The sequence below is a fragment of the Aplidium turbinatum genome, chromosome 1, assembly GCF_918807975.1.
Source record: "Aplidium turbinatum chromosome 1, kaAplTurb1.1, whole genome shotgun sequence".
In the NCBI taxonomy this organism is placed as follows: Eukaryota; Metazoa; Chordata; class Ascidiacea; order Aplousobranchia; family Polyclinidae; genus Aplidium; species Aplidium turbinatum.
In genome coordinates, this window is record NC_137472.1 from 20,790,635 (window position 1) to 20,803,946 (window position 13,312).

Here is a 13,312-nt window from a genome sequence, read left to right on the forward strand (position 1 = left end):
AATTTTTGTTATAGAATATAGAAGAATAAGTCCAAGAGTGACGAATAATTTCAAATTTGCCTGAAATTCACAGATTTATCCTTTTGCTTAATCGGTAATAACTCTTTTTCTGTACATTTTCAGGGTTCTTGTTAATAGAAAAAGTTGTTCCCCTTGAAAAAAGCTAAAAATTGATGACTTGAAATTTTTATAAAAGGATTGTGACGTCATTTGGAAAATGGGTCCAAAAGGGGGTTTCCCATCATCCGATTGATGGGGATTTTTTTCTGAGCTATCTGCATAATATGGGGAAGGTCTGAGAAAAGTATCAACTTGATAAAAAAATTTTCCCACAAACACCACTTTTTAAGTTCCCACGACTGCACTACAATCAATCACTAACGACCTGAAAATGGCGAAGACATTTTTAAGAAATAGCCTACCCAATAATTGGCATAATGGGGTGAAAACTTATTGCTTTCTCCTATTGTTTTTGACAGATTACCTGAAGATTGCCGTGATAAATCGGTGCCAAAGAATTTTTATTCGCAGTTTGTCCAAGCCCACTGCTCCAACTCAGTGGTTATAAGCGCCCAACTTTATGCACGAAGAAAACTCAAAAAGGCGCGGGTTCGGTTCTCGGAGTGTGTGCTCCTGAGCTATGCATTTCAAGACTGCTCTCCATTCAGCAGCACCTCAGCACAACTGTAAATGGATTAATGTAGGCTGCAAACAAGAAAAGTCTTCACTCTGTCAATCTCGGTAACCGATCCTGCGCCAGTGATTCAAAGCCTCTACAAGTACCGGTATGCAACATTGCCAGGAATAATCTATTAGAGGCTTTGTCAGTCTGAGGATGAAGATTCAAAATCAAACTAAATATCTCATAAAGATGGTGATAAGGAAATGAAGGAACTTTATTGAAACGACAAATACAGCATGCTCTACAATAACGAAATACAATATTTTTATAACCAAAGAGTAAACACCTATAAACTACAGGAAGACACAATGATCACAAAAGTTTTTAGCCGGAAGGAAGGAATTTTTCCACTTTTTCAAGAAGAGTTTCAGAATATCCTGGACTATAATATCGCACAATTTCCTCAGGAAAACAGTTGTTGATGGAAGTCACGTACTCATGCAAGGCCGATCCCGGTTCCGACTTAATTTCTTGAACTTTCTTGAGGCCACCGCTGGTGACAAAGACTCGACGAGCTTTGCTGTCATGGGGAAGAACCTGGATATAAAACATACGACATCACACATAATACTACACATGATACACAACTCATTTATCGAGCGGCGGATTCAGCTCTCCGGATGTGCGCTTTAACAACTCATTTCAAGGACTACTCTCTAGCCCAGTGGTTCTCAACCTTTTTTCTTTCGTGGCCCATTTTTGTTTGCATAAAAGTTCTGTGGCCCATTCAGTTTTTATGTAAGAAAAAAATTACAAAAAAAGGTTTATAAACAAAAAGCAGCAGAACATTGCCTTTAGAATGTTGCTGGAATTCCCTTGTTGAATCCAGGCGTTGAAGCTTCACACTGTCTTCTTTTCGTTAAAAAAATTTATATCTTCATCCTTGTAATTAGGATGAACTTTTTCCAGGTGAAGTTTCAGTTTTGATGGCCTCAATGAATGATGACTAAGAACTTTACAACATAATACACATTGTCTTTTTTCTTCTCTGTTATCAAAAATTGATGTTCATACTGAATGTAATTTTTAAAGCTTCAAGTATTGTCAATTCCTCCCAAAATAAAATGCTGCACGTATTAAAAAGCGGATCTGCAGAAGTTCAACAAGGCTACCGCTTATAAAGATGGCTTAATTGTAACCACAAACTAGTCTATTACAATTACATCATAAAGTGTTGTAAAAACTGAGTTGATGTAAAACTGTATGTTGCAATAATTAGAATGATGATTGCCACTTTGCATTTAAAACAGCAGCATCATTCATTGTAACTGAACAAACACACAAGTGTAAAATTGACTATAGTGACAAAAATGAATCAAAATGTTTCAATACATCTTTCAATTTTTAAAATATGTCTGTGGCCCACCTCAAAATGCTTCTATGGCCCACCAGTGAGCCATGGCCCACTGGTTGAGAACCGCTGCTCTAGCCTATTATGCGATAGGCCTACCTAGTGGATGGAATAATAATTCACAGACAACGACACTTCATTTAATGAAAACTTCACTCTGTCAATCTCGGTAACCGTGCAGCATCAGTTCAAAAGTTCCATAAGTTTATAAAATTATCAAGGTCAAGCTCTCAAAGAAGTCTCAGTTTGAAGATGAAAACCTCCACAATCCTCCACAAGATGAAAACCTCCACAATCCTCCACAAGATGAAAACCTCCACAATCACAGAAGAGCACAAACGCCACTTTCCTGAGATCGTTTTTATCGAATTTCGTATGGTCTTCATATAAGTCTACACAAGTGCACATACACGATCTACAACATGCACGCTCAAACGTCATGGTCATACATTGAACAAACTTACTTTGCTGTACTGGCCGACGACATGCTTCAATACGTTGGGTGGGGCATCATGAAGAAGCGGCTCCAATGCCGGAAGGTGAACACATTTTTGGAGGATATTCTTCAGAGCCTTTTTCGACTATTCAAAACAGCAAACATTCAGATATTCGATAACATAATCAATGATCGTACGGATAATAGTCAGTTATTTCTTTTATATTTTTACCTTTTTCTTTCCGTTTTTCCAAAAACAATTTATTTCGATCCCTTAACCTTGGACCTAGGTGATAGGTAGCCTATATGCCAAGGAAGAACATTTTACCTTTATTTGTAGATCTTCCGAGCTCGCTGTGGAGAGGTAGAGTTGGAGCAGCCGTGGCAACACGTTGGCAACAGCAACCGCCTTCGCATGTTCAGGAGTGTGTCGGCCCATTTGTCCCAGCGACCATGCCACCGCAGCCTTGATATGATCCTCTTTCTCTTCCACCAGAGTTATCGCTAACTGGTTCACTCCCTAAATGAAAAGACAGTTTCCGATCTTTAAAAACAATAGCGGGCGTAAATTTATATCACGTAAAAGTAATGTTACCATTTTCAGTAACAGTTAAAACACTACAAAGACCTCACAAACTTTACAAGCTTTTAATTTCCGCTAATATGCTGTAATGCAACAATCTATATTTTTCAAAGACTTTAGTTAGAGCGTATTGGAACCACAATTAACCTTTGACACGATGACGGCCATGGCGAGGTTCTCAGAGTGGGCGGCGATGTAGCCGAGAGTCATCACGCCAGGAAGTCTGACGTTGCCTTTCGAATCTCCCACGTAATCAACAATAGCGGCGACACCTCCCGCATTGACGATAAGCTGAGCGAGCTGTGAGCATCAAAAACATTGTTTTATACTGAACTACACCAAACTGGTGCCATGCAAGAGACTTCTTGTTTCATTGTTTAAAAAAATCTCAAACATTCTGTTGGCAAATATAAAAGTGTTTCCAGATAGAATTTTAAGAATCCCCGATCCAAAGCTGTGACATCGTCTGCATTTGATCTACCAGATGCTGACAAATAAGCTTACGGTTATATCAATTCTCTGTTTATTACACGTGTTTCAGTTTATTTATAGGGTCAGTGGGTAGATGAAAGTTAGAGAAACACTGCCCTAGCCCTTAGACAAGGATTTTTCAAGCCATGGGTCGCGACCCAAATGTGGGTCGCCAAGATTTTGCAGAATCGTTTGCTACAGTAGTATGTTGCTTTTAGCCAAACGTACAGTCAGTTTAGTTTGACCAGTGGCGCACGCAAGGGTGGGTGGGGTTGGGATTAAACATTGAGCTTAATATTTGAAATTTTTGTATTGTTTCATGGCTTTGTTTAATTGCGTCGTCCTCTATGTTTTTTATTTTTTTGTAAACCAAGTTTTTTAAACACGCATTTGTGTTGTGATACAGCAATTATAGCCAAGAAACTATCTGAAACGAAATAAAAAGTGAAAAATTGAGTAGCTGACTAGCAATAGTCAGCTACTCAGTAGTCTACTACTACTACAATAGTCTACTACTCAGTAGCAATAGTCAGCTATTTGAGTAGCTGACTGACTAGTAGCTAGCAATTCCTAAACTTTTCGCTTGCTTTTGTTGTTTATGAGTTTACTCGAAGCTAAACTCGTTTGCTCGAAGCTAAACTCTAGGATGTTGTGGACCCAGGCTCACCACTAGCTTGAAAAACCGGTCTGTTAGTAGATAATGGCTAGCCTACTTTTTAGTAGGCAACAGTTTCCACCGTGTGATTGGACATCTCTTAGGCCTAGCATGAGCAACTGTTACGTTGAAACGTTTTAAAATAATGTTTTGTTTCATTTTGAGGAAAAATTCTTTCATCTGTATTGATTTCGAGATCTCAGCAATTTGATTTCGTTACGAAATATGAAATACCAATGCATAAGAATCATAGGCTACAAAGTAGAAAGCGTCAAGACAAAAGTGCGTGAGATTGAGTAAAAAAGTGTTTATTTTAAGATAAACTGAAGTCTGCTTTCACTCATTAAATTAAATTCTATTTTACCACAAAATGCAATCTTATCGTAACTCAAATGAAAAACGTCTTCGTACTCCACAGGAAACACCGGCCGAATTCTGAATCGACAGTAGATTGCATTCACGATTTAGCCAAATTAGCCTACATTGCATATTTGCATTAACCAACAAATTTTTAACAAAAAAAACGTACGCTAATGTTCGTCGAGCTTGTAGCCCACCTTGTAGCCCTCTTCATCAACACAATGGCAAGTGTACGTTTAGTGACCTGTCATAGGCCCACTTTCGTTTCAGACGTAAACTAAATGTTGGTTACGATTAGAATGGTCTCATGAAATGTTTTCACAACTCTTCCGCATGAAAAATTCCTGCGTACGCCACTGAGTTTGACTATTTGATTGTCACAAATAAAATAGCAAGACTTGCTCAATTGTGTCAATAACTTTCAGACGTTTTTAGTCAAACCAAACTCATTGTTATATGATACTATCTCAGACGATGTCACAATGTATGTCTACAATTACTTCGTTAGTTTTACTTTAGAGCGCTTTTTTAACTTTATCGCGGCTGAATAAGCCAGGCTAGCGGTTCTTCAGAAACTGCAGAGTGGACTCTGGCCAAGTTGTTTTCCAAAAATGCAGGGACATACAGTAGGACAGATATGCAAGGACAGTTTAAAACTTGCTGAAAGCAAATAAAGGTTAATAAATATATTGCTAAGTTGTGTTCTTTCAATATGCACTAACTTAAATGTATTTGGGTTGCACTCATTTTTGCAGATCGTTGTTTTAAGCGATTTTGAGTTGCCAAAAAAAGCTAAACAACGCTGCTTTAGGCCATGCTTCAATTGTAAATGCTCAACTTGGAATGTTGTTATTATATGACGCCCATCAAGAAGGGATTCTCACAATCTCCATACTGCGCCATGTAAGTTGATGAAAAAGTCGTGTTTGACGTGATACGGCCAGGGAGTGGAGTAAAGTAAGACAATGTGGCATATGACAATTGAACAGCCCTTGTAATCATTTATATATCAGCTGTTTCATACAAAAATGCGATCACAAATTCAACACCCAACGCCTACCTCCGGAGTATGTTTGGCAATCTCTCGAATGAGAGTAGCCACGTTCTTCCTCACATACTCGTCGCAATCTCGCAAGCAGGTGAGCACGGATGGGAATATTTCGGCTTCAACCACCATTTCAGCAAGATCAACCGAATGCTTCGATATTTGACTCAATGCTGAAAATACTTGTCTCTGTCGGATGAAAACAAAAATTACCTTATTGTGAAAAACTATACAAGACGTGTGCAACGAAGATATAGAAACAACGAGTAAACTCCTGTTCATGACTCAAAACATGTTCTTTCTGCAAATTTGTTCAAAAACATCTATCCATTAACGAACAGTGTTGATATGTATGATCTCATACTTGAAGAAAAAAACATAACCCAAAAACTACAGCAAAGAAATCATAAAATTACAAAACAAAGCCCGTTTAAGTCAAGATTGTTCTGTACTAGGTATTACCTTGAGCTTGGCATCAGGATTCAGTATCATCTGTGCCAAGTGAGCGATCGCACCTGCGTCAACAACTGTTTGTGCCAGCTCAGGACTGTGCTTGCATATGTCGCTCAGTGCTGATGCTGAGATGCGCTTGAGAGAAAGCTCCGGTTCCTGGATGCACAGGACGAGCAATGGGACCGCTCCAGCGTCGACGACAGCTTGCGACAACTCTGATTCGTTAATTAACATCCTGTTTATTACTTTTGAAATATTATATTTGGAGTTATCAACTGAAATTATCACACTTAAACTTTTCGAGAACAAAATACGCCATGCTGTTGAAGCAAACCAACATTTGAAAACTACATCTGGTACACTGCAATTACTTTCACATAAATTTCAAAAAAATCTAAGATTATGATCTTGCAGTTAAAAAATTCTGCATTGATGCAAAAACAAGCGTTTTACACAAGTCACAACAAAGTTGTCCGTTACCGAAAAGAATTGGCAGTGTTTTTTATTCACAAAGCCTATCCACAACAAAGATGCGCAAAAACAGTCAAGTTTAAAAGTTATGTTATATTTGTACACTAAGCAATTGCAGACTTGTATTTAGACAATAATAAACAATTAAAGGCTACAGAGCATCTAGCTGCACCAAAGGTGACGTACTTAAATTCCAGCGGGTAGACTGACCTGCGTTATGTCTTGCTATGTATCCAAGGGCCCACGCTGCAGACTCCTTGACTCCAGGGTCAAATTCTTCAAGGCAGATTACAAGAGCATCGAGTGCGCCACAGTCCACCACTGCCTGGGCGAGCTGCGGTGAATGCTTGGCTACCGCTCGCAGCACGAAAGCCGCGGCTTTCTTATAAAATCTCTGAGAATATAACGACTTAGGGTTACTGCCTTGCAGCTCAACTAATGGAAAACAAACTGATTGAAGTTTGGTTTAGTGGTCACGAGATATTAATTTGTTTCGTTATTTCACATAGAAAACCGAAGAACGACTACTTGATATTGATTTTTACCAAGAAGAAACAGTGGCCTTCCTTTGAAAAAGATTGAAACAAATATGTAATTAATACAAACCAAAGTTTATGCCACAAAACTAGGGATACATAAAAGCCATTTAATTAACGTAGTTTGTCATTCCACGTAGGCTACGTGCAACTGCGTGTAATCTGAAACCATAACGAAAGATGTAGGCTATAAAGCATGAAATACAAACGTTTTGCTCTGCAAGGGAGTAGACCAGCTGGGGAAGGATATCTCCCTTTACGACAGCTTCAGCCAGATCGTCGTTGTAGTTTGCAAGCCGACCCAGCGCGAGAGCTGCGGTTTGTTGCACAGTGGGGACAACATCGAGAAGCAGAGGCCGAAGTAATGACATCACACCTACAAATCATTTGATAGCAAAAGCTGCATATGTCAACACACTATGCACAAAGTGCATCTTTTAACTTTTTATAGACGTGATCATAAGTTTACATTAGCAAATACCGTACTTGGAACAGCGTGGAATTTAAATTTTTTATACCTTTGCACAAAAACGCACATATCTATAATGACAACTTCATTTACTATTGTCATCCTTGCGAATGCGATTTGCTCAACAATAGGCCCGTGAAAAAATAGTTTCTTTCTTCACCAATTCAATAATCGTATAATCGGTTAACCGCCATTTACTGACAAAGCTAACCTGCATTTTGAAGTGTTTCGATGTTTTGCGGTCTCGTTGACAATTCAGCAATTGTTTGAACAAATTGGGTGCGAGATTTCTGGTACTGCTCAAACACTAGAAATAAATGATATGTATTAAAATTTACGTATTTGATAGACTTATTGCAAATATTATTGTAAAGTTGTAATTAATTTCTTAATGTAGTTGTCAAGAGTTTCCTCATTAATGACGTAATTTTGATTTAATACCGAGTCTACATTTGAACACAATCACGTGGCAAGATAATCATCAAATATACACAATAATTTACAAAACAACAATTTTACTGTTTCTTTAACTTAAAATGAGTGAGATTTAAACGTCAACGACTCCACATTAAATACGTTGTGTTATTGTTGAAAACTCATCACCCGGGGTGACTACAGCATAAGACACTTAATCTTGTTGGATACAACTTATGAATCCTTTTTCACGAAAATTTACCACAGAAATTCTCAAACTCCAGCTAAATTAAAAAAAACTCTGACATCTAAACTGTATTATATTACTCATAAATCTTGTTGCTTTCAAATCATAGTTTTCAAATTATATTATATACAACAATACAGTCAAATCCATATTTTTAGACATGAATCTTATTTACATGTTCTTCGTGATATAAAATACCTGAATATATAGCACGTATGACATACATCAAAGAAATAGAATACAAGTAGATGAAAATCAGTTACTAGTTCACTAAAAACCTTTACGGTCTGTTACACCTCAATAGGATCACCAGAAGGAATTTATTCAAATAGAGTCTATGTTCAAATTACAAATAGAATGAAAATTCAAATAGAACAAAAGTATCAAATTATTATTCCTATACAATATTAAGCATGTTTTATCAATTTACAAATCTCTTTTCAATTTAAACATCATGGAGATCAGTGTATTCCATTATACAATTACACTTTATGATAAAAAAGATGCTTGTATTAATACTTCACAGCAGGGGTGAGCAAGTTTTTTGCACGCACGGGCCAGATGATGTAGAGATAGTGCGAAGGCATGCCGCAATGATACCCATGCAATAACAAAAGAGTAGATAAACTTGACGTCAAGTAATTTAACTCATTGTTCTATATGAAACCTATTCTCATATTATCGTTGTAGCTCCTTTAAGTTCCCTCACGTGTAGGCATCTTTCATTTGTCTTATAACTGTCCTTGGAAAAGCTGATGGTTAAAAATGACAGCTTTCTTTCTGTACAAACAATCTCTGCAACTGCCATCATGTGTTCCTTTATAAATATTCTCCTTTTACACATGTTTTCTGCTACCACCTTTGACACTGCATAACTAGATTGAATATTTCTTTTATTTTCTCATCTTTGTAAGATTAAAGACCGTTGCTGCAAAGATTTTGCAACTACACAAAGTTTATCTTTTCTGATCTTCAGCCGGCTCAGCACAACTCTATGGCACAGTATTAATGCACCCACAGTCCACACACACAATAATTTTACAACATGAATTTTAATAATGTACATAACACATTTATAGAACTAACCACTACATTTCTTGGCCTATCAGCAGGGCCGGCGCAAGGTTTTTTTTTGCGCTCTAGGCAAACTTCAATTTCTGCATTCCATCAATATGTTACTATAACAGGCCCTAGTGAACAATAACAGTTATGTACTTTTCCTGCTCCTGTAACTCAAGTTGCGATTAATTAAATTACGTTACGGTAGTGAGTAACAAATCAAAAGTAAATCTGAGATTAAGTAATTTTTTTAATTTAGTGAAATTTACACTAATTGGCGTACAATTTATTCCCACGGCAAGATCACAAGTCTAGCCTACTTTTTAAATTGCAAGTTCTGTTGCCAATCATTCCATGTTGAGCGCTGAAGCGTAATCAGGCTCAGTGAATATCATAGCAACTACCATTGACGCTTGCCACAAATCATGGAAGCATCAGTAGAATTCGCAGTACATTGAAGCATTTGGCATACATATTGGCTAAAAGTTTTTTGAAAGCATAAGTCATGTCTAAAGCAGCAAAGTACATTTTTACTCTAATTTGTGGGTTGAGTTTTAAATACTGTTGTTTGTAGATATAATTTGCCTTTATATTTTCTTTTCCTTACTGATTCTAGTTCAAATGAAAAAATAATTTTTAGTTTCTTGACGAAGTTTTTTAATGTAGCAATATATTTAATATAGATCAACCTTTATCCAACTTTAATGTAGATCTGAATCGTTTCAAAGCATTAGTGTGACTTTCTTATATTTTTTCTCTTTTAAAGTAGGCTATTGGATTACAGTTTGGGCAATAATATTCAAAACAAAAAAACATTTTTATTCAAAGAAAAAAGATTTCAAAAAAGTTACAAAACTGCAAGAAAAAGAACTTCTGTGCTCCCTTGAAGGGCTTGCCAGATGTTTCATCCCTAAGATCTTTCGGCCCTAGCTTGCTAGATGTTTCGTCCCTGAGATCTTTCGTCGCGACGTTTCGACCCTTAAGCGTTGGATTGTTCACCCACCAATAGGGAACGTAAGCTGGGTTTAGATCATTGTGAGACAGGTTAGTTTTACCCTACTGATGAACGCTCGTTTCCCGACCGAGGGTCGCCTGCTCAGTTCAAGAGGAACTGCAGGGCGCAGATTCGGACAATTGGTACGTGCGCTTGGCCGATCGGCCAGCGACGCAAAGCTACTGTCTGTGGCTTACGACTGAACGCCACTAAGTCGGAATCCTTCTGTCAAGTGACGATTTGTTTGCGCCCGGTCCGGAGATAGCTCAATTGGTTAGCGCGTCACTTCTGGAACGAAGAAAGCTTCAAGATCAAGCGGCGCTGGTTCGAATCTCGGGGTGTGCGATTGAGCAACGCACATTAAGGACTTTTCTCCATTCAGTGACATCTAATGAATGGAATAGTTCCCCAGCAAAAAAATTTAACCTATCGGAAACTTCGCTCTGTCAATCTCGGCCTGCGTCAGTGATTTAAAGCCTCACAAGTATGCGAAACTGCCAGGATTAAGCTTTGCAAGAAGCTTTCCCAGTCCGAGGATAAAGATTCAATCAATCAATCGTCTTTCTTTTCGGCGACCGCTCGACAAAGCTGCGGAGAGGTCATTCGGGCAGTCGCGGCCAAGGTGTCGACACCAGACGACCAAGATGAAGACTGTGGTGTCGTGATCGCTAGAACAGTATTTTGACTGCAATTTGTTGAGTCCACCTTCTGGTCTGCGATTGGTCCACCACCGCCGCGCGGTTGGGGCGTGCGTGCGGTCGCTCGGGTTAGCTACAGTCTTCCTTTCGGTCGCTGTGTTTTGCCATTCTCAATCTCGCACGCTTGCCAGATGTTCGTCCCTGAGATCTTTTGGCAGTGTTTTTCCACTCTCAATCTCGCACTTTCCACCAAAGTAGCCAATGTCTTGTAGGGCCGAAACGTCGGGACGAAACATCTGGCACCCTTTGAAGGTTACCCCCTAGGCGACTGCTTAGTTTGCCTAAAAGATGTGCCAGCCCTGCCTATCAGTATCAGTGGTTATTTATTTATTTATTTGTATTTGCATCAGACTCAAAATGGTCCATTATTACAATCACATTAAAAGTAAAAACAAAGCACTCCACTCCAAAGAGCTGTGTTATATAACGTACTATACACAAAGATTGATAATAACAGTCCGTCGCAATGCCAATAGTTCATAAATCCATTGGTTGGAAGATAGTTGACAAAGTGTTACAAACTGATAATTTTTTTACGAATGAGAGCTTGAAAAGTTACAGTGGTATTATTATATGAAAAGTCAATTAGGAAGTCTTTTCCAAGCCCAAAAAACACCTTGGTACATATATGGTACCAATAAGCGTAAACTGCATCTGACCAACCAGGAAAAGCATGGACTTTTTATGCGGTCATGGGCCAGATACATGGAACAGTTATAAATGCTGTCGCAAACCACACAAAAGCTACATGCGGGCCGGATATGAACATCACATATGTGCTGTCTTTCATATCTTCAATTTCTCAGTAAACTTTCTTAATAAATATAAAAAATTTCAATTCGGAAATTGACTAATTTACTTTAAAAAAAAAAAACACATTATTTGAGCTTTGCTTGACATTTACAAACACTATGACCAAGCCTAACTGAAGCTCATCATGTTATAGGCTACTAAGATTATCTTAGTTAGACATGAGAAATAATACAATTTCTTACCTTGCAATACTTGTCTTTGGCTCATTTTGACTGTCACAAATGTAGTCGTGATAGAATTAAATGACAGAATTAAAAATAACACAAATAAAGGCCAATCTAACAGCCACAAATGGAACATGAAACAACATATAAAATTCAATAAAGTTGTTACTACGCAACCGTTTAAAGCAATACACTTTTAAATTTTGTTAGTATTTTATTTTTTTATAAAAAGGAACGTACTTTTGATATGACCGATTGAGAGGAGCTGATTCAATTCAATTTTTTTATCAGAATGCAAAAGAAATGATTCTGTGACAAAGAAATACAGCAACAAAACCAACAAAAATAAAAGGTGGCAAAACTTTTATGGGGTAAGACGTGTATGAAAAGATCTAATTCTACTGTAATTCGCTCTGCTTTGCTTTTTGCTTGGCATTGAGCACTTTTTGTAGTATGAATAGTTTACATTGTTTAATTCTACTGCATATGCATCGATAAATTTTATAGTTAGGCACGCCACTAAACCTAATACAGTACTTTAAGCAAGTAGATAAATTAGTTAAAATTTAGTCGTCTCCTCGTTCCTGAAACAATTGGAGAGCCAATTGTTGAAGCAATGAGAACACGACTGAACCTAACAACAGAGAGAGAGAGAGTGAAACCTTTTATTTTGTCTGCTGCGAAATAGTATACGGTACAAATATAAACCGGTACAAATATATTCAACAACAGACAGGAAGCAGCGAAAGACTATATTAGTCATCGAGTCAGTTGCTTCTCGTGTTTTTAATGTGACAAATGTAAAGCATCGGCATTACGTTGCAAACAAGATAAGCATAAGTTTCGCAAAAATGTAAACAAAAAAGTGGATTCCTGTGGTTTCATTGTAACATCAAAAAATATCATGCCCTACAAAAGTAAGTTAGGCCTAGTATGAGAAGAAAAAAAAAACACCTATGCGAAAACAACAACTGTTAACTGCTAGCATAAAGGACAAAGCAAAAACACTAAAAGTAGGCCTATCTTAATAAATTCATACTTTAACAAAATCAGTCAGTTTGTAGGCCGACTTGAGTACAGTTAATAAGATTGCAGTCGTTAATAAGTAGTAGGCCTACGTAGCATAAGTTCGTGAGTAGTAAGCCTGTACGTAGGCTGTAGTAGGCCTACTAACAATGTTCAATCCGAAATAATCGTCAATGTTGTGACAATAAAAACAGTCACGGACCAAGTTCATTCATATAATAAATTTTTAGTTTTTTCGTGAAAGTTTAATACTCGTAGCTCCAAACTTACAATAAGGCATCAGTAATGTACAATATCCTACAATAATACAATATCTTTATTAATTCCTACAACATCACAAGAACAAAATCGCAACAAGATTTGTCTGTCCCGTTAGCTCAGTGGT

The 13,312-nt window shown here is 37.6% G+C and overlaps 1 protein-coding gene across 1 annotated transcript; it reads right to left on the minus strand.

The window, feature by feature from the left end:
- Positions 1-877: 877 nt before the first annotated feature.
- Positions 878-12,050, minus strand: LOC145769038 (sperm-associated antigen 6). The gene is made up of 10 exons (XM_082580638.1): positions 11,920-12,050; positions 7,724-7,819; positions 7,253-7,419; positions 6,718-6,901; positions 6,046-6,251; positions 5,599-5,772; positions 3,200-3,352; positions 2,798-2,989; positions 2,498-2,614; positions 878-1,219 (listed from the first exon to the last, which is right to left on the minus strand). Exons 1-10 carry the CDS (start codon positions 12,035-12,037, stop codon positions 1,007-1,009), a joined length of 1,620 nt encoding a protein of 539 aa, XP_082436764.1. The 5' UTR covers positions 12,038-12,050; the 3' UTR covers positions 878-1,006.
- Between the last annotated feature and the right edge of the window lie 1,262 nt (positions 12,051-13,312).

What these genes read in the sequence shown, in the direction of transcription:
- LOC145769038 (XM_082580638.1), bottom strand. Translation starts at nt 12,037, where the DNA reads ATGTTCCATTTGTGGCTGTTAGATTGGCCTTTATTTGTGTTATTTTTA. An exon ending in CCAAAGACAAGTATTGCAAG is followed by an intron (nt 7,820 to 11,919) that starts GTAAGAAATTGT and finishes ATTTATTTCTAG; the next exon opens with TGTTTGAGCAGTACCAGAAA. An exon ending in TCGTCGGCCAGTACAGCAAA is followed by an intron (nt 1,220 to 2,497) that starts GTAAGTTTGTTC and finishes TTTTATATCCAG; the next exon opens with GTTCTTCCCCATGACAGCAA.